This window comes from Mesocricetus auratus, unplaced genomic scaffold (genome assembly GCF_017639785.1).
Source record: "Mesocricetus auratus isolate SY011 unplaced genomic scaffold, BCM_Maur_2.0 Super-Scaffold_100007, whole genome shotgun sequence".
Lineage (NCBI taxonomy): Eukaryota > Metazoa > Chordata > Mammalia > Rodentia > Cricetidae > Mesocricetus > Mesocricetus auratus.
This window is the reverse complement of record NW_024429191.1, coordinates 72413077-72433101: the sequence shown is the minus strand read 5'-3', so window position 1 is coordinate 72433101 and position 20025 is coordinate 72413077. Positions and strand designations below refer to the sequence as shown.

The 20025-nt window shown below is 54.1% G+C and overlaps 1 protein-coding gene across 1 annotated transcript in view; it reads left to right on the top strand.

Annotated features, from left to right (window-relative positions):
• The window catches only part of Cacna1g (calcium voltage-gated channel subunit alpha1 G), a 64887-nt gene extending 50528 nt beyond the window's left edge, over nt 1-14359 (top strand). Inside the window, 15 exon segments of the mRNA XM_040749526.1 lie at nt 3648-3799; nt 4431-4540; nt 5193-5326; nt 5562-5632; nt 5770-5848; nt 5944-6065; nt 6354-6707; nt 8175-8318; nt 10053-10187; nt 11623-11800; nt 12022-12191; nt 13303-13765; nt 13768-13806; nt 13809-13940; nt 13943-14359. Of these exon segments, the coding sequence (XP_040605460.1) occupies nt 3648-3799; nt 4431-4540; nt 5193-5326; nt 5562-5632; nt 5770-5848; nt 5944-6065; nt 6354-6707; nt 8175-8318; nt 10053-10187; nt 11623-11800; nt 12022-12191; nt 13303-13765; nt 13768-13806; nt 13809-13940; nt 13943-14031 (2372 nt within the window). The 3' untranslated portion in view covers nt 14032-14359.
• Nucleotides 14360-20025: the final 5666 nt, after the last annotated feature.

Genomic DNA, 20025 nt, shown 5'->3' with positions numbered 1-20025 from the left:
TTTCTGCTAAAGCCTTGAGAAATTTTATTGAGAATGAAAGGCCCCCAACGGCTGCTTTTTCTGTTGCTGAGGGCTTGGGTTTTCAGCCTGGGAACCACCGATTGTATCATTCCTCACTGCCCAACTCAGGCAGGCGCCATCCTGGGGGAATGAGCTGTGGGGTCTGTGAAGGCTCGGAGACCTACTCAAGGGGCATTCTGAGCCTTGGCAGATTGTCATCTCCTGTTGCCATGGTCCTGAACTATGGTGTTGACATTGACTAGCATCTGTGGGGGGGGGGAGCGGGATGCTCAGGAGTCTCTGGCTGGTTTGTGTCTCTATTGCTAGGATCCCTGTGTCTCTGGGTTGAATTGTTTTCCAAATTTCTGACCTGGGAGGGGATGTGGGGAAGGTGGGAGGAAGTGGCCTTTAGCTTAACCCTTCTGAGGTACTGGGCAGCAGATTGGTGTGGAGACTGAAGAATTCACACACTCACCTTTACCCCTAAACACCACCCAAACACAGGGCTGGCCCACTGAGCTCCCTGGGGACTGTCCCATTAATCAATGTGTGCAGGCACAGCCATCAAGGCACACCACACCAACGCCACAGCACACACTGGCCGTCTCATCCTGCACCCCTACCCCGGGGCCCTGGCTTGCTCCTGCTGGCACATGCATCACTCTCTTTGGTTGTAGCAACGACCTAGACTCTGAACTGGGCCCCATAACATCTAACATCCCCCTTCTTAGGGCCTGGATCTCATCAGGGTCTATGTCAGAACTTTACCAAACTTCAGTGTGGATAAGATTTACGTGGAGAGACAAGACAGGGCTTCCTGGGGCTCACCCTAAAGGTCTCTCGCAGGGATCTTGGCCCTGAATTTCTAATAGACTCCCAGACGCTGGGGTGCTGGGGTGCCAGTCTGTCTACCACGGTGACAGGAGAGAAGCCAAGTCTCCAGTCTGGGATTTCTGAGAGTCAAACAGACAAACCCCGCTTCCTGCTAAAACACTTTCACCCACCCTTCTGCTGTGGTCAGCAGGAGGTGTCACCTGACCCAGAAAAAGATGAAAGGGAAAAGTTGGATTATCGAGACACTAGGTCTATGCAGACACTTAGGTCTGAAGGGAGAGATTGTGGTTACTGGGTGACAAGACCAGCCCTGTGACACTCAACCTCCAGCACCAGCCTCACTTCTTCAGCCACCTCCGGCCTCCATCTCCACTAACCCTCTTTTCTTCCCGCCAGGCCAGGACCCACAGCAGCATGGCTTTTGCTGTGGGGACCTATATCCCTGCTAAAAAGCCCATTCCCTACCACTGTCCTTGGCAATCCTGCTACCCTGGCTGTGCCTCGGGCTCCCTGTGATCTCCACCAACTCTCTGTGCCTATACTGTCACTCACAGCCCCCTCCAGCTCTCCTCGTTTGCTCCTGGACCTCCCTAGGGGCCTGGTACCCTTCTCCCACTGTCTTACTCTGAGCTCTGCTCTGCCAAAGGCACTTGATACTAGTAGGAGGCAGGGAGATCAAGCCTCAGGCTGGGGCCTTGGTGTCTCCTTCTGGTGCTGGGCCACTTACTCTCTGGGTCTCTCTGAATGGCAAAGGGGCTACTGGAGGACAGGCCACTCTGGTTGGCTTGGTGCTGTTTTGACATGTCTTCTAATGGAGGGTTTTCTGAATGCCTGCCAGTCAGGGCTGAGGGTTCGGGTAGAAGGGTATTTGGAACCTGTAGCCATGAACAGATACCTTAATCATTCCCTACCCCCCCCCACCACCTCTGAGTTGCCTGAAGGGTCCCTGGTTGAATACAGCCTCACCACCACCACCACTCAGACTCCTGAAGCAAGGCTGGAGGGCAGAGATGTTGTTGTTACCTCTATTTGGCCCTGGTGTGCCTGCAATAGCCAGGTTGGCGTACAGAGGACAAGGGGACTTCCTCCCTTCTCCCTTCCCCTCGACATTGTCTCAACTAATAACGGGGCTAATAAGGAGCCGCTTCTTTTAACCTAATTGTATTCAAACATTTTAGTTAATTCTCCATTCATATTTTAGCATAATGGGATCGGGTGTTCTCGGCATTTATGGAGATTAATGCAGAGAAAGAGTTCCGGCTGCTAAAGCAACACAGGGTGACTAGCGCCCTCTGGTTCTCATGGTATTGAAGGAAGGAAGGAAGGAAGCGGCCCTGGCTGGCCCAACCACGCTCCACTATCGGGTGTAGATGGCCTGTGGTCTCATAGCATCCCCTGCCCTCTGGCTTTTCCACCCCCCATACTCCTGGGTGTCAGGAGTGCCGCCCAAGCAAAATCACACTTGGCTGGCCCATCTCTGTAAACAAACAGACGGCCTCATGCACCTCTGAGGTGCACCTGGCCTCTTTGAGTCTGTGCCCCGGTTATCCACACCTCAAGGCCGATGTGGAGACTGGTCGGGTGGGCTTGCAGAATGGTTTGCAAGCCCAAACCTGCCACTTCTGGTCAAGCTTCTTCCTTTGGCTTTTGGTGGGGACTCACCCCCAAGCCACTCCCTGCCTCAGTTTACTTCTCTATGAAGGAATCCTCTGCATGGGAAAAGATAGTTGTATTTGAGCTGGCCTGGGTCCAAAGCTTTCTGCCACCCCTGAGCCAGATGGTTCCTGGAATGGGCCTCAGAGGCTGTAGCCCTCGCTGGCTGGCTTTTGCCAAGACCTCCCTCCTAAGAGGGGAAGGGCTGTCTGGGACCTGAGGCTGACCATGCTTTTCCGGAGTGTGTGTGTGTGGGGTCTCTTCTCTCTGTGTGGCTTCCTGTGAGACCAATCTATTGGCACATTTCCAGATAGCATGTCCCCACCTTGGCCTTTCTTCTGCACCTGGAGGAGGGTCCTCTGAAACCTGCCCTCAGATTTCTCCTGCCTACTTGGCAGGATAACCTGTCACTATGACTTTTCCAAGTGGTCGGCTAATTACAAGAGTAACACTATGCCTGTGACAGATCTCAGACAGCACTTCCAGTCAGGCCACCCCAATACCCAGGGTAGGCTGGGTACTGCCTCATTAGAAACTGGGTGAGTCTGTGGGTGGCACCCTCCCAGCTTGAGTCTGGAACAGAGCAGCGCCCTGGGCCTCCCCTCTACCGTCCCCACATAAGGCTGTGGGAAGTCCAGGGCATTGTCCTCTGGGGGCCCTGTGGTAGGTCAGCAGGCAGCCAAGATGTTCAATTTCCAATCTCCGGTCCTATCGCAAATCCCAGCTCCGTGTAATCCCTTCAGCGTGAAGAAGGCATCGAAGCCTTCGCCTCTGGCTGGAGCTCCCTCTGAGCCCGATTAGAGAACCTTTCATCTTATTGATCCACCTTGCTGCTGAACACGGAATCACAGGTGTTATAAGGAGCTGGCACAATTTAGAGGCTGCCCTAGGATACAGGCTCACCCAGGATCTAATGTAGGAGAGGGGCTCTGCATGTCCCTATCCTGTTTCCCCCTGACTGCAGGCAGTAGGACAGATGCTTGACTGGGGGCAGGCCAAAACAGCCATCACCTGCAAAGGGCAGCGGGTGGGGGCGATTGGGATGCTGGTGACACGCAATGTTGCAGTATCGTAGAGGCTGGCGGCAGGGAGGAGCTGTGGGTGGAGGGGTGTGGGGGGCAGGGCCTGACATCTGCTCTGCTCTCTTCCCTGCCCTGCAGAAGCCCAGTGCAAGCCCTACTACTCAGACTACTCACGCTTCCGGCTCCTTGTGCACCACCTGTGTACCAGCCATTATTTGGACCTCTTCATCACTGGTGTCATCGGGCTGAATGTGGTCACTATGGCCATGGAACATTACCAGCAGCCCCAGGTAAGAACAAGTGACGGGCCAACAGCCTCGGGACCTCCCCAGATGAGGCAGCAGCCTGGCCTCTGTGTGCCAGGCAAGTGTTAGGAACACTGCATGGGCCCTTGTACCCGCAGCAGTCTCCTTAGAGGTGGGTGTGCCCTTGTTTTATAGACACTGAGGCTTGGTAGGTTAACTGTCTTGACTAAGATCACACAGCTAGGAAGTAGGGGACCAGTACATTTTTATTGAGCATCTAGTATGTGTGACTCTGGGCTTTGGAAAATGAAAAGGACAGATGGACGTTTGCCTTTCAAGACTTAGACGCTAGTAAATACTCAGCCCCCAAACACGTCTGTTTCCAGGCATCCCTCTCCTCTACCTTCCAGCCCTCGGTTTCCCCATCTGTACAGGGGGGAGGATGAACTGATAATGTACAAGCCTCTTTCCAGTCTTGGTGCTCTGTGCCTTCTGGCACGGTCTCATGCGTCTGTCACCACTTCTCAAGGAGAAGCTAAGAGGAAGTTTGAATTGTCATGGGGTAGTGGCTTCCTCAGCTTCTACTTCCCAGCTGGGGAAGTATGGTGATGGAGGGTGGGCTATGCTTCAGCCTTGAGTCTAAGGAGACCCTGCACTTGGCCTCTGCCCCTGCCAGATCCTGGACGAGGCCCTGAAGATCTGCAATTACATCTTCACTGTTATCTTCGTCTTGGAGTCAGTTTTCAAACTTGTGGCCTTTGGCTTCCGCCGTTTCTTCCAGGACAGGTAAGAGAGGAGAGAGGTCTGGGAGAGTTGAGAGGAAGTAGAGGTGTGTCTCCTGGGGAAATACCCAGAAGCCTTTGAGCCTAAAGACCTATCTTAACTCTGTGAGTCCAGCTGCCACCCTTGGACTGATGGTGATGGTGGTTAGGGATCCAGAGCTTAAGGGATGGGACGGATTCAGGGATCTGACAAGGGCTTTGGCAGCAAGAAATCACTGTGAGCTTGGAGCCAGACTGCCTGGGTTGGATTCGAGTCCTAGTTCCATTACGTAGTGGCTGATGACTTTGGGCGTGCCTCAGTTCCCCTCTCTGTGAAATGTAAACTATCATTCCCCATATCAGAGTTGTGATATGGACGTAAAGCTCTTAAAACAGTACTCAGTGCAAAGTAAACATACAAATCCTGAAAACAAACAAAGACAAAGGAAGCCAGGTGTCACTCATGCTTGTAGTCTCAGCATGCTGGGAGGCTGAGACAGGAGGATTGCTATGATCTTGAGGTCAGCTTGAACAACACAGCAAAAAACCATGGGGGGGGGATAATGGTTAAAAATGAAAAGCAAAGGCCTTTCCCTGTCCTACTCTTCTGTGCCACCATGGCACCCTCCCCCACACACCCTTCCCCCACTCAGGGTGCTGCATTCCCCATTTTCCAGGTGGAACCAGCTGGACCTGGCTATTGTGCTGCTGTCCATCATGGGTATCACACTGGAGGAGATTGAGGTCAATGCTTCGTTGCCCATCAATCCCACCATCATCCGTATCATGAGAGTGCTCCGCATTGCCCGAGGTAGGTCCGGCTGTAGCGCTTGAGCCTGCCTTCCAGAGTAATCAGCTTGCAGGGGGAGATGTGAAGAGAGGGTTATGGGCATGACTATGGGTTCCCAGGACCTTTTCCCCAGCCCACTTGGGCTTGTCCAGCACAAGTGGGTTGGGGTATGGGTGGACCGCCCCACCAGCTACAGTCCAGCTATGTAAAGGGAGACTCCAAGGGGGCCAGCTGCTGACACTGTCCTGTTCTTCAGTGCTGAAGCTGCTGAAGATGGCCGTGGGCATGAGGGCGCTGCTGGACACCGTGATGCAGGCCCTGCCCCAGGTAGCTGGGAGGTGGGGTGGGCAGAAGGGAAGGGTCCTCCTGGGTGGGGGAGGAGGTGCCCTCCAAAGGGCAGGTGCCTCAGGGAAGCTGACTGGAGAGCCAGCAGCGTCTTTTCCATTTCTTTTCCTCTTCTCCAGGTGGGGAACCTGGGACTTCTCTTCATGTTATTGTTTTTCATCTTTGCAGCTCTGGGCGTGGAGCTCTTTGGAGACCTGGGTGAGTTGAGATTGGGGATTGTGGAGGAGCCAGGACTGGAGACCAAGGGGGTCCTGGGGCTGATATGGCTTCCCTCCTTTACCTTCTTCCCCCAGAGTGTGATGACACACACCCCTGTGAGGGCTTGGGCCGGCATGCCACCTTTAGGAACTTTGGTATGGCCTTTCTGACCCTCTTCCGAGTCTCCACTGGTGACAACTGGAATGGCATTATGAAGGTGAGAGCACACAGATGAAGGGCCTCCCAGGGCTTGAACAATAGGGAGGTCACGCCAGACTGTGACCTAAGGTTCTCCGAGAAGATGTGTTAGCCATGAATAAAAGCGTGTCCCCTTGAGGCTCGTGTCAGGACATTCTGGACTCTGTCTTCTCAGGACATACTCTGACTCACTCACGCTTGCCTAGCAGCCTCAAACATCCTTCTCCCTCAGCATTCTGATTTTCCAGGACAGCCCCATCCTCTGCCCTTCCCACCCTCACACCTCTGCCCCTGACGCCTCCCACAGGACACCCTCCGGGACTGTGACCAGGAGTCCACCTGCTACAACACGGTCATCTCACCCATCTACTTCGTGTCGTTTGTGCTCACGGCCCAGTTCGTGCTGGTCAACGTGGTCATAGCCGTGCTGATGAAGCACCTGGAAGAAAGCAACAAAGAGGCCAAGGAGGAGGCGGAGCTGGAGGCGGAGCTGGAGCTGGAGATGAAGCCGCTCAGCCCGCAGCCCCACTCCCCACTGGGCAGCCCCTTCCTCTGGCCTGGGGTAGAGGGTGCCAATAGCCCTGGCAGCCCTAACCCTGGGGCTCCACACACCACAGCCCACATTGGAGCAGCCTCGGGCTTCTCCCTTGAGCACCCTACGGTGAGCAACAGTGCCCCTTCCAAAGGGCCACGGGGCAGGAGAGGGGCAGGGAGGGCAGGGAAAGCTTACTGGGGGCATACAGGAGCCCGGCAGGCACCTGGGCTTCTCCTGCATCCTCCTGGCCCTCTTACCTCGATGCTGAGGGACTGGTTGTCACCTGCCCCTTCTCAGAATGGCCGCCCATAGTCACTGTATGGTGGCAGACAAGCTAGCTCCTCCAGCCTGGTATGGCTTCCCCTTCGAGGCTTTAAGCTCAAGGCTAAGTTCTCTGTTTCCTTCCTGTTTCTTTTTTATTTTTACCTGATTGTCAAACCTCTTTCCTACCCATCCTCTTGCCTTCCTGACTCCCCTCCATCTCCCTGTCCTTTCATCTTCTCCTGTCTCTCCCTCCCCCGTGTGAACCCTGTTCGTTCCCCTCTCCTGCCTCTCCTTCCTGCACCTTCCTTTTCCCCATTCTCCTCCTCTTTCTCATCTCTCTGTCGCTGTGTGTGTGTGCCTGTCTGTGTGTGTGTGTGTGTGCATGTCTGTGTCTGTGTGTGTGTGTCTGTGTGTGTGTGTGTCTGTGTGTGTGTGTGCCTGTCTGTGTGTGTGTGTCTGTGTGTGTGTGTGCCTGTCTGTGTGTGTGTGTCTGTGCCTGTGTGTGTGTGTGCCTGTCTGTGTGTGTGTGTGTGCGTGTCTGTGTCTGTGTGTGTGTGTGTGTGCGCGTGTCTGTGTCTGTGTGTCTGTGTGTGTGTGCGTGTCTGTGTCTGTGTGTGCGTGTCTGTGTCTGTGTGTGTGTGCCTGTCTGTGTGTGTGTGTGCCTGTCTGTGTGTGTGTGTGTGCCTGTCTGTGTGTGTGTGTGTGCGCGTGTCTGTGTCTGTGTGTGTGTGCCTGTCTGTGTCTGTGTCTGTGTGTGTGTGTGTGTCTGTGTGTGTGTGTGTCTGTGTCTGTGTCTGTGTGTGTGTCTGTGTGCGTGTGTGTGTCTGTCTGTGTGTGTGTGTGTGCGTGTCTGTGTGTGTGTGTGTGCCTGTCTGTGTGTGTGTGTGTGCGCGCGCGTGTCTGTGTCTGTGTGTGTGTGCCTGTCTGTGTCTGTGTGTGTGTGTGTGCGCGCGTGTCTGTGTCTGTGTGTGTGTGTCTGTGTCTGTGTCTGTGTGTGTGTCTGTGTGCGTGTGTGTGCGTGTCTGTCTGTGTGTGTGTGTGTGCGTGTCTGTGTGTGTGTGTGTGCGTGTCTGTCTGTGTGTGTGTGTGTGCGTGTCTGTGTGTGTGTGTGTGCGTGTCTGTGTGTGTGTGTGCGCGTGTCTGTCTGTGTGTGTGTGTGTCTGTGTGTGCGTGCATGCATGCCACTGGCGCTTTCTGTGCACCTGCCACATGGGTTTCCCTTGCTCTTTCTACCCCTCTCCAATCCCCTGCCCCGACACTTCTCATTGTTGCCCCTCCGATCCCTGCTCCCCTGGCTCTCCGGCTCCCTTTATGGGCTGGTCCTCCCAGGACAGACAGATGTTTGACACCATCTCCCTGCTGATCCAGGGCTCCCTGGACGGGGAGCTGAAGCTGATGGACGAGCTGGCAGGCCCAGGGGGCCAGCCCTCTGCCTTCCCTTCCACCCCCAGCCCGGGCGGATCCGACCCACAGGTTACTGTGTCCTGTCATGTGCCCCATCCTCTGACCGTGCCAAGCTGTGCCATGCTATGCTGTGCTTCTGGGGTGGCTGGGGGTATTGCCTGCCCAATAGGTGGGTATCTAGAGAAAGAGCAACTATAGGGCCACAGTTGAAGACTGCACCTGGCAGGAGGCAGTTGGCCGGTCGGGGTGGGGTGGGGTGGGGAGGGTCATGCTCCAGGCTCTGGAAGGTAGAGAGGCTGAAATTACCCTTTCAGGGGAGGGAAGGGATGGGGGATGGGCATGGAGATCCTAAGGAAGAATCTCGAAGAGAGAAGAGAGGGGACCGTGGAGTACCTTTACTTTAGGAGTAAAGGAGGCTGTGTCAGGTCCCAGGGAGAAGGGCCTCTGAGGTTAGTGCACATGGCTGTGCGACCCATAGAGGGGCCTGTTTTAGCCAGTCCATCCCCACTCCTCTGGTGGCCTTGTAAGTGCAGAACCCACTGGACCGGATAAGGGCTGTTGTAGGCAGTTTTCTGGCCCGAGGAAATGGAAGTGAATTCTGGGACATAAACATGACGCAGGCTTGGTTCCCTCGCCAAATGCCATCCCTTCCTGCACACCTAGGGTGCTCTTCTGCAGACTCAGCTTACCCTGAGCTGTTGCTTTCTTGGTCCCTCCAGCCCTGCTCTCCTCCCCTTAGCCCAGTATCCCTTCCAGACTCCCACCCCAAGTCAGGGACAACAGGCCTCAAATGGACCAAGGAGATGGATGTTGACTCCAGCAGGAGTCAAAGCCTGCTGGAAGAAGGGATAGCCCCCCAGGTTCCTAGGCAGCTTTTAGCCTGGTAGAAAACAGACAGTGATTTTCACATGATAAAAGACCGGTGCTTCTTGCTAGGGTTCAGCCTCAGACCTGGCAGTGGCCTAGAATGATCAGTGGGAAAAGGAATACAGCCAGGCCCTTCCCCAGGCTCCCCCATTCTAAACTAGGCCCACAGGGAAGATGGAGGGAGGAGGCTGGCACAGGACAATGATAAGAGCAGCCCACTCACCCGAACACCACTCACCCAGCAAAGAATGGTGTTGGAGTTCCTAGGTGAGCCAGCCAGATGATGTGGTGGCCAGAGTGCGCCCCCTTCAGACTAGCTGGGAGAACACTTCTCAAGACCCACATTGGAGAAGGGGAGCAGGTTGCAAGCAGGCAGGCAGGCGGAGGAAGGCCCATGAGGGGATAAGCCAGAATCTGGGGGCAGGCCAAGTCCTGCTAGGCTTTTGGAAGCAAAGAGAATAGGCAGAAAACAGCCGTCAGATTGTCGGCATTGTCCCCAGTGCACCCCCGCCCCCCATGCTGCTCTGTCTGCATAGAGGAGACGGGGCTTTGCTGGCCTTTCTTCCTTCTTTTTTTGTTTGGTATCATCTTTATGAGAGTGGAAGCCCTCTCCTCTGCGCTCTCTCTGGGTGGTGGTGGTGTGGGAGGGGGCTGCTAAGATGCCTGGGGTATCTTTAGAATGTGTTTCTGTGTCTCTCGGTCTCTTTGCTTTGCCAGTGTTTGCTCTTGTCTCTCTGGTGCCTGCTGCAGACTCTCTGATCAGAGCAGGGGGTTGAAGTGGGAGGGGGTGGTGCTGTGGGTCTATCTGGCAAGGGGTGGGTGGGGAGCGAAACGGGATACCTTCCTCCCTGCCATGTGGAAAGGGGAAGTGGGGGCTGTGAGTGTGCCTCGTGTGTGTCCTGGTTTCTCATGCCTGCTCATCTCTCTCCTGTCTAGATCCCTCTAGCTGAGATGGAGGCTCTGTCTCTGACGTCAGAGATTGTGTCTGAACCGTCCTGCTCTCTAGCTCTGACGGATGACTCTTTGCCTGATGACACTCACACACTCTTACTTAGTGCCCTGGAGAGCAATGTACATGCACACATCCCTTGCTGCTCCCCCCAGCCTGGGCTAGGCTGGCTGCAGGGTTCCAGATGCACTTTCCCTCTGTGCCCAGGTCCTGCTCTGAGGCATTCATTCACCTGTGGGCACAAGGTGCCCCAGGATTTGCTGTCACCGCGTGAATTCTTCCTTGAATTAGATAAGATAAAGCCAAGGCCCTGTTCGGAGGGTTACAGGGACATCATTGGTGACGGGGTTATTCCAGGAATGACAGCCCCAAACAGAAGTGGCTTGGGAGCCGGCTTCTGTGTTTGGAGCCCTGTGCCAGCCAGCCCTCCCTCCCTGCCCCCCTCCTCTCGCCTCTCCCTCACAAGACTCATGTCGTCCTGGGTGAGAGTCACATCTTTGCTGCTACCACCATGCCCTTCCCCTCTGGGGGACTGCTCCCGTCTCCTCTCTCTGTCCCTGTGTGTCCTTGTGCTCTGTCCTCAACAAGCTCTGGGGGTTTCTTGGTATTTTGACCTTTCTACTCTTCCTCAGTTTCCCTCTGTCCCTCTGACAGTGAGCAGCCCCCTTGTCTTATCATTTGCCTTCTGTTGTGTGAGCAGGGCCAGCTGAAGCAGGATCTTGATCAAAGGCTGGGAGGGTCTCTAGAGGTTGCGGCTGGCTGGAAGCAGCGGGTCCTGGGATTGAGCATAGAAGGGAAAGACTCAGATTATACTCAGCACGGCCATCTTCCACTTGCTGGGACTGAAACCAGCCGAGCCCGTGTGGGAGAAGAGCCTCCCTGCGAACTGGGAATCGGTGGTCCAGGAAAAGGGATTTAAAGGGGGACAGAAACTCTTTCTAGCTGGCCTTGGCTTCCTATTCCCCCCAGGGCTGATCGCTGCCTCTCTTTGAAACAGGTTTCCCAAACCCACTCCCACCTCAAGTCTGTGCACTGAGGGGGTACTGAGTCCCCAGTGCTCAGGCCTTGCTACCCACCTCCACCCTCCTGAGTCTCTGTGTGGTGAAAGAACGGGAGACCAGGCTGGGACACGCCCCTTGTGCTCACCTGCTATTTAACCTGCATGAGTCTCGCTCAGGCCTGCCCCCTGTTGATCCCTGGGGTAACGTTCAGATTCTCTAAGAGGACCACACTCAGTGCTGGGGGCTGCTCTCTCTTCTCTCGTCCCTCCTAGTCCTCCAACACCCCCAGCCCAGAGGCACACAGGTGATCCTGTGGGTATGCTCTCAGGGTGGGGCCTCTCCAATCCTTCTTCCCTGTATGTAGAAACTCCTCGTATGTCTTCCCATCTCCTACCATGCTCATGCCTACCACCTTGGCCTAGGAGGGTGCGGAGGGGGGTGTGGGTAGGTGGGGGGAGGACTGTGGGTCTGTGGGCTTAGTTCTTGCTGTCTAGCTTTCCCTCAGTCATCAAAGCCAACTGCATGCTCTTCACTCCGTCCCCCAATCCTTTTGCAGATGGTACCCCATCCTGCGGAGGTGCCAGTCCCCCTGGGACCAGACCTGCTGACCGTGAGGAAGTCTGGCGTCAGCCGGACACACTCTCTGCCCAATGACAGCTACATGTGCCGCAATGGGAGCACTGCTGAGAGATCCCTAGGAAACAGGGGCTGGGGGCTCCCCAAAGCCCAGTCAGGTACCAAGGCTGGGGCAAACCAGCTTAGTTCACACAGGGAGACCAACCTTGCCTAAGACCAACAAAAGATGTGTTTCTTGTTTTGAAGAAACCCTAAGCTAAAGGAAGCTACCCAAACTGGAAGAAGTAGCTTTCATCCCAGGGAAGTGAGGGGTAGGAAGGTTGGAAGGGCTGCCTCCCAGACTCCTCTGTACTCACTCCTCCATGCCCCTTCCCCACAGGCTCCATCTTGTCTGTTCACTCCCAACCAGCAGACACCAGCTGCATCCTACAGCTTCCCAAAGATGCACCCTATCTGCTCCAACCTCATGGAGCTCCCATCTGGGGTGCCATCCCTAAACTACCCCCACCAGGACGCTCCCCTCTGGCTCAGAGGCCACTCAGGCGCCAGGTGAGCAAGTATGGAGGGCTGGCCCTGGGCCCTGGGGTAGGGGTCTGTATTGGAACCCCTATGCTGTTGGTAATGACTAAAGTTGACACTTCATTCTTCCAGCAAATGTGTGCCAGTGATACATCAGCTCTAGGTACTGGAAACATGGTACTGGGTAAAGGAGTTTGCCTTCTACCCCATGCACATACCTTGTTTTACTGATTGTTACCAGGGCAACAGACATCCAGTGGATGTGGTACCCAGGTACCAAGGCTCCCAATCCCAGACCCAGAGTTTCCCTCAATTCTTCACACTTTGGGCTAAACTCAGGGATATAAGGCAGGTTTAAGTATCTGTACTTTTGGCCAACCCTGGAATCCACCTTCCATGAACCAGAAGAGTGACCAATGGAGCCACGTGAGGCTTGTGTCCCTTGTGTTGATGTCTGTGGCTCCTGAGCACAGATAGATGACTATCTGCTCAGTCCCATGCTCTTGGGGAGCAGGCATGGTCCCCTCATTCTGCACCCACTCACCCAGCAGCTTCCTGCTGCTAGATACTGAGACACAGTTCCTGCTCTCTGAGCTCAGTCTAAGAATGGAGGCACACATGTCACCAGAGCACTGCAGCCACCGGCTATAGCTGCAAGGTGCTTGTGAGGGTTGTAGCAGGGAATCCAGAAGAGACAAGGGTTAGTTTTACTTGAAGTGGATTACCAGGCACTCATCACAGAAAACCCATGCTCAGAAGAGTGAGGGACACTTGTTGGGAAGGGATTTGAGGCCAAGGGAATTGTTGCCTTGCTCTCCCTAAAGGCTAGAGGCACAAAGGGACCCGGCTTAGGAAGCAGGGTTCTTTCTGGCCTCCCAGGGCCTAAAGACTACAGAGCTCCTCCTGCATGGTATGAGGAACTGGGGCACGGAGGGCAGAAGGAAGGGGGATTGTTGATTGAAGTGGGGGAGGCATGGACCGTGGATCTCAGAGGGCTCATGGCCCCCTCTCTCAATAAGAGAAGTTAATAGGGTGGTCCTGGAGCTTCACAGGGGTCTGGATCACCCAGCCTGACAGGATAAAAGGCAATCCATGTTGGAAAGGAAATCCCTGACCTGAGCCCTGCCCCCACTCCCCACAGGCAGCAATAAGGACTGACTCCCTGGATGTGCAGGGCCTGGGTAGCCGGGAAGACCTGTTGTCAGAGGTGAGTGGGCCCTCCTGCCCTCTGACCCGATCCTCATCCTTCTGGGGCGGGTCGAGCATAGAGGTGCAGCGGCGCTCCCGCAGCCAGTGCAAGGTCTCCAAGCACATCCGCCCGCCAGCCGCTTGCCCAGGCCTGGAACCCGGCTGGGCCAAGGACCCTCAAGAGACCAGAAGCAGCTTAGAGTTGGACACGGAGCTGAGCTGGCTTTCAGGAGACCTCCTGCCCAGTAACCAGGAGGAACCCCTGTCCCCACGGGACCTGAAGAAGTGCTACAGTGTAGAGGCGCAGAGCTGCCGGCGCAGGCCTGGGTCCTGGCTAGATGAACAAAGGAGACACTCCATTGCGGTCAGCTGCCTGGACAGTGGCTCCCAACCCCGCCTATGTCCAAGTCCCTCAAGCCTGGGGGCCAACCTCTTGGGGGCGCTGGGAGTCGGCCTAAGAAAAACTCAGCCCACCCAGTATCTCTATAGATCCCCCGGAGAGCCAGGGCCCTCGGCCCCCGTGCAGTCCTGGTGTCTGCCTCAGGAGGAGGGCGCCATCCAGTGACTCCAAGGATCCCTCGGCCTCCGGCCCCTTGACAGCACGGCTGCCTCACCCTCCCCAAAGAAAGACGCGCTGAGTCTCTCTGGTTTGTCCTCTGACCCAACAGACCTGGACCCCTGAGTCCCGCCCACTCTCCCGCTCACCTTTCTCTACTGGGTGCAGATCCTTGCTCCGCCTCCTGGGCAGTCTTTCCGACAAGTCCCGAGTACACAGGTACACAGCAAGGCGCTGCTCCTGCCTTCTTTAGGCTGGGGGATCACAAGCAGGACTTCCGGAGAGTCTGAAGAGAGCACAGCCCTGGCACCACCGCCTCCAGGAAGAAAGAGAGGGAGAAGCCCAGTGTGGCCGAGGCCGAGGCTCCCGACACCAGGAGCTGTTGGGAGAAAGCAATACGTTTGTGCAGAATCTCTATGTATATTCTATTTTATTAAATTAATTGAATCTAGTATATGCCGGATGTACGACATTTTGTGACTGAAGAGACTTGTTTCCTTCTACTTTTATGTGTCTCAGAATATTTTTGAGGCGAAGGCGTCTGTCTCTTGGCTATTTTAACCTAAAATAACCAGTCTAGTTATACTCCCTCCTCTTGTAAAGCACAAGCAGGGACCGTGAGTGCATTACAACCCAACGGTGGCCCCATCTTCAGAGGAAAGGGAGAACCATTTTGGAAACTGTCATGTAACTTATTTTCTCCTTTAACCTCGTCATCGTTTTCTGTAGGGGGAAAAAAGAGAAAAAGATAAAAAAAAAAAACCAAGATTTTGCAAATGAAATGGAACCTTTTTATATATACATACATATCTATATATCTATATATCTATATAAAATAAAGTAATTTTCCAAAATAAAAAGTTAATCACAGTCCAAAGTAAAAGTAAAGGGGATGGAGAGGTAGGTGTGTTCAGATGGCCATGGGGAGTGGGGGGTACGGGGAGAATTGCGACTGCCTTTGTGTGTGTAGGGGGTGCCTGTGTGTGTCGAGCGTGTGTGCATTGGTATGTGTGAGCTGTGTGCTTGAGAGAGGAGGAGCTCAAATGCCCCACCACGGAGGGCTCCATCCTGGCACCTCCCCAGCCAGCCTGGGGAGAAGAGGACCCTGTGCCTGGTAGGGCTGGGCAGTGGGGGCTTCTGTTTTTATACCAAAGCTTTATCGCGTCCTCAGAGCCAGGGAGCTCAGGGAATGTGAGTAATTCCAGATTAATTCTTATTTCTGCTGACAGCTATCAGCCACACATTGAAAGCTAGAAATTGGCATAATGAAGCTGTTTTGGTTAATGGGACCCATGGAGGCTGGGAGGCAGCCTCAGCTGCTGCAGGTCTACATCTAGGGGCCAGTGGGGGAGGGGCAAATGCGTCCGAGTTTTCCTAACCTAGTCTTCCACCCTGGCGTTTGCCACACTCTGGCTGGGTGGTGACCTGAGGTGTCTGGGCTAAAGCCTTGGGCCTCCTCCACCTGCCCGCTGACATTGAGATTAATCTGTGTAAATGTCCCCTCCTGAGGAGGAGGTTGCAGGGACCGGGGCTGGAGGCCTCCTGATAAAGGTGGAGGACTGGCGGTGGCCAGAATACTGAGCTAGGATGCTGACTCCCTGAGGGGTGATGAATGACACAAGCAAGGTGCTTACATGGTCTGCTGCTGCTTGCCCAGTGGGAGGGAGCTAGAAGAGAGGGAAGAGGGGGAAAGGCCACCAGTGAAGGGGGGCAGGGGTGGGGAGAGCCACCTGACCTAGAACTACCTTTCTGGGGCTACTGATGGCAATAGTCTCTTGGTTGAAGTCCTAGTACCAAGAAGGAGTAGCCATAGACTCAGCTGTCACCCATCAGCCACCCCAAGCATCTGTCCCTTCTCCATTCCCTAGAACATCCCTGCCCCTCTTAAGCCAGCTCTGCCTGTGTGTGTGTGTGTGTGTGTGTGTGTGTGTGTGTGTGTGTGTGTGTGTGTGTGTACTCATGCTTTGGAGTAGAAATCAAACTCAGGGTTTTTTACATATCCGAGGTAGCATTCTACCACTGAGCTACACTTCCAGCCCTGGATTGGATTCTTGAAACCCCAGCTACAACCCTCACCCACAGCCCCCATCTGCACAGGCAGCTGGGAGTCCAAGTGCCAGGTTACTGGTTGCTGGAAGGCTGGGCCTGCAGGCGTCCATCCTCTGGCCTATTTCCTAAGCTGAGAGAGCTTTTCTGATTGCTCTATTGGGCAGAAATGATACCACTCATCGAGGCAAACACCTGGCTTGATCTTTCTAGGGTGTATGATAGTGCCAAGCTCTAATCCCTCTAGCTCTCTCAGCTGGAGAAAGGTGGTGCTCATAGAAGCTGGCTTTTCTTTCTTCTTTCTTTTTTTTGGGGGGGGGGAGCTGTACAAAATTCCTAGAGTTTTACCACCTCGATCTGGAGATTAAGATTTTATATTTTTGTAAAATTCTGTAACTGTCTGTGCCTTATGGGTGGGAGGTTTGGGAAGGGGTTGTTCTGGGAATCCCCTTTTTTCTAGTGGTTAGAAGATTCTGGGTCGAGGTGAAACAGAAAGCTGAACCCTCTCCCCTCACCCAGGCAAACCTCCCTCACCACCCTCCCTGCTTCTGTGAATACACAGTAGTGCAGTAATACCATCTTGTCACATGAGGTAATGCATAGCCTGCCTAATTCTTTCTAACATCCTCCTTCCCCTGGTTCTCCCTTCCCAGAAAGGTCTAAGGAAGCGGCCACACTGAGTATGCTTTAGAGTTGCTTTCCAGAGATCTACTGTGATCCACCCAGTGAGAGGCCAAAGCCCCTGTCTCCCACTCCACACCCGAGCACGTCTCTGGCAGGCAGCAGTGCCTGTAGGGGCATCTGGATGGTGCTGTGGGCGTATAATAGCAGAGTCAAGGTGGATATTTTTGGGGCGAGTATTGTGGCCACTCTCCCAACAATGCAAAGTCTTTATCAGCCAGGCATGGGGATGCTTGTCTGTAATCTCAGCCCTTGGGAGGTGGAAGCAGAAGGATCAGGATTACAAGGTCATCCTCCACCACATAGTGGCTTGGAGACCAGCTTGGACTCCATGACACTCCCCATCAAAATCAAACAAGCAAAAACCACCGACGAAACAATAACATTGGAGATGGAAAGAAGCTGTTGGGTCTCATGGCTTCGAAAGTGAAGAGACTGCCTCTGAGTCTTGGAACAAAGGCTGGTGGTCTCAGGGAAGTTGAAGCAGGGTTGGGGAGGCAGCGGGTCTTGGGTTAGGATCTCCAAGACAGGCTTGGAACCGCCCAGGGGCTTCTGAGATGGGGGTGCCTTTGGAAACGAGAGCATCTATCTCCCTGGGTGCTTCGCCTCCATTCAGTCTTCTCCCTGGGGTTCAAAGAGGAAATGGTGTCAAGAGCACCAGGCCTCCACCAAGAGGCATGGCTGCTGCAGCTTCCTCCACCCCCAAGGCTCCAGGAAAAGGCCTGTCTGGGGGTGGGGAACTGGGAAGAGGAGTGATCCGAGCCCGTGCTAAAAACAAACCTGGGGCTCACACACAGTCTCTCACTCACTCCTCCAAACGCTTAAGCATGGGAAACGCCCGGCTAGCATTTTTCCAGGCAGCAGCAGGTTCCTAAAGGTTAAGGGACTTGCCTGAGGTCACACAGCCAGAATTCAGCACAGTTAGGATCTTCTGAAGCCTGTACCACCTCAGTCTGTTCTCATCGGAGGAGAGAATGGGAAGCAATGGGTAGAACCCTGCTTACCAAATGAAAAGAGTTTACAAGGAAGCTAGGCTAGGATCCCCCTTTTTTGGGGGGATGTTTGAGATAGGGTTTCCCTGTATAGGTTTATAGACCAGGCTGGCCTTGAACTCACAGAGATCCACCTGCCACTGCCTCCCAAGTGCTGGGACTAAAGACATGGCCAGGGACTCCTTCTTAAAGCAGTCACACTTGGTTTCTAGAAATGTACATGTGTTCTCCGTGTGGCTTAGAGAAGTCCACTGCCTCCCACCTGGTGAGATTGTAGCCTCCAACCAGATCCCAGCCACAGGAATGGTGGGGGCGTCTTTAACTCTGGGTGATTTCCAGGAACTCCAAGCAGGTTCTGCAGTCACTCCAGGTTTCCAGGCAACACCCTTCCCTAGAATGACTCCGCTCTTTGAAACTCTGGCACCTGCTCCCCTCAGCCACCACTGTCTCCACCCTTCTCCTTTCCTGCCCCCACCTGGGCCTCTGCCCACTTTCCAAATAGACTTCGGCTTCACCTTCAAACGATCTCCCCACCCATCGCAGCCTGGTGCTCTATGGTCTTTTCTTCACTCTGGCCGGCTGAGCTGCCAAGCTACCCCACCTCTGTGACAGCAGGGTAGTGAGGGCACTAGACACCACGTGACAGCATCAAGCACTCTCAACTGGTGCCACCTAGGGTCTTTTCTGAAGAGGGATGAATCCAGGGAGAAGATACCAACCCTGATGGATCCTTCCACAGACAGGAGCACCATATAACCCTCAAAGAGGAAACAGCTCACAGTGAAGACCTTGCCTGTGGGGAAGCCTCTACTGGAATATGCCATCTGAGTGCTGGGAAGCCAGACGAGTGGAAAGGGAGGGTGAGCCCCTAGTGCCAGTGATGTCCCCTAAGGCCATGAACTATTTCCAGACAGAGGTAGCATGGTGGACAGGGGGCTTAAAGCTCAAGCAACTTTAGTTGTGGACTGGCCCCACCTATAGGGCAGGATAAGGGGCATCAAGAAAGAAAGTGCTCAGTAAACTCCAGGAGGGAGCTCCACCACAGACTCCAGCAGGGAGCTCTGCTACAGACTCTGCTCTCTGCACACCTTAGCGCCTATCTCAGTGTCTGAGCTGGGCCGAGGCCCACAGGGCCTACTAATTATTACTTTGGAAACTCTGGGATCAGCTACAGTAGTCAAGCCTTCACCAGCACACCAATTAGATAGGGAGCAGGCCGGGGCAGAGGGCAGCCTTACTGAGGCTGGGAGGGGACCAGGTGGCTCCAACTAGGCTGAAGTCTGGAGGAAATAGACCTGCTGCTTGGGAAGCCAGAAGAGAGAGGCAGGGTGTGTGCTGGAGCATAAATTAGGGGTGTTCCCAGACTTCAAGGGGTTTAGAGGTGTAACAGAGTGAGGAGAGGGTAGCATCGCTTTTTTTTTTTTTTTACACTGTCCCTTTCATTAGCTCCAAGCTGCTCGGCCCCCAGGCAGGGTCTCCGGTGCCTCGATCTCCCTGTCTCCTTTGCCCGGCTTTCTGTCCACTGCTCTGCATTCACAGTGATCTTTTCTTGCCATTTTCTTGTCAGAAAGTCCTGATGCTGGGCTGCCTCGAGATGCTCAGTGGCCAGGGAGGCATAGCACATGAATCGCCCGTCCAGTCTGGAGTCACAGCCAGGTGGGCAGGGAGGGTGAGGCACTGATCACCAGATTGCGTTCTCCTCTGTGCCTCAGCTCGAACCACTGCTCCTTTCATCAGCCTTTTGGCTAGAAACATCTTGGTTCTGAAAACTCAAAAGCCAAGTGGGCCGTGCTCACTTCGTGGACTGTTCCTTGTGACACGGTACCCTGCCTGTTGTGGAAATGGCATTCTGAGAAATACTGTTTAAAGTTTCCCCTCACGAATCAAACTTTCACCCAACCTGTATGTAACAAGCTAAACATGTTCTCTAAGATTATTTATAGCTCTGTAGTCCTTCTGTTTACAGGCTGTGTGCCCAACCTGTTCAGAATTACCTTGTAAGACTGTAATCAGCGTCGCTATGCTTTAGACATCCGAATGTACTGTGCTCCCTATTTCTCCTTTGGGAATATATCACGCCCCTGACTCAGAACAATGTATGTGTATGGAAGCTGTGATAACCAGGTCTAAGACCATTTGCTGGAAGCAGCGACGCAGTGAAGGCAACACCATCCCACCCATGTGTGGGTACAGATTCATAATATCTGATTATGGCTTTGTGTGCTGTTCTGAGGCAGGAGGACAGTTTTCTCCCTGTGAGACCCCTGTAAAAGATGAGGACAAAGACTGCTCATGCCTTTTCATTACTGGATTTGTTATGCTGTTCAATATGGAGAGGATGACCTTTGTTCAACATCTACTTTTTAGACTCTCTTAGATTAGGTTACTCTTTCAGACTAGA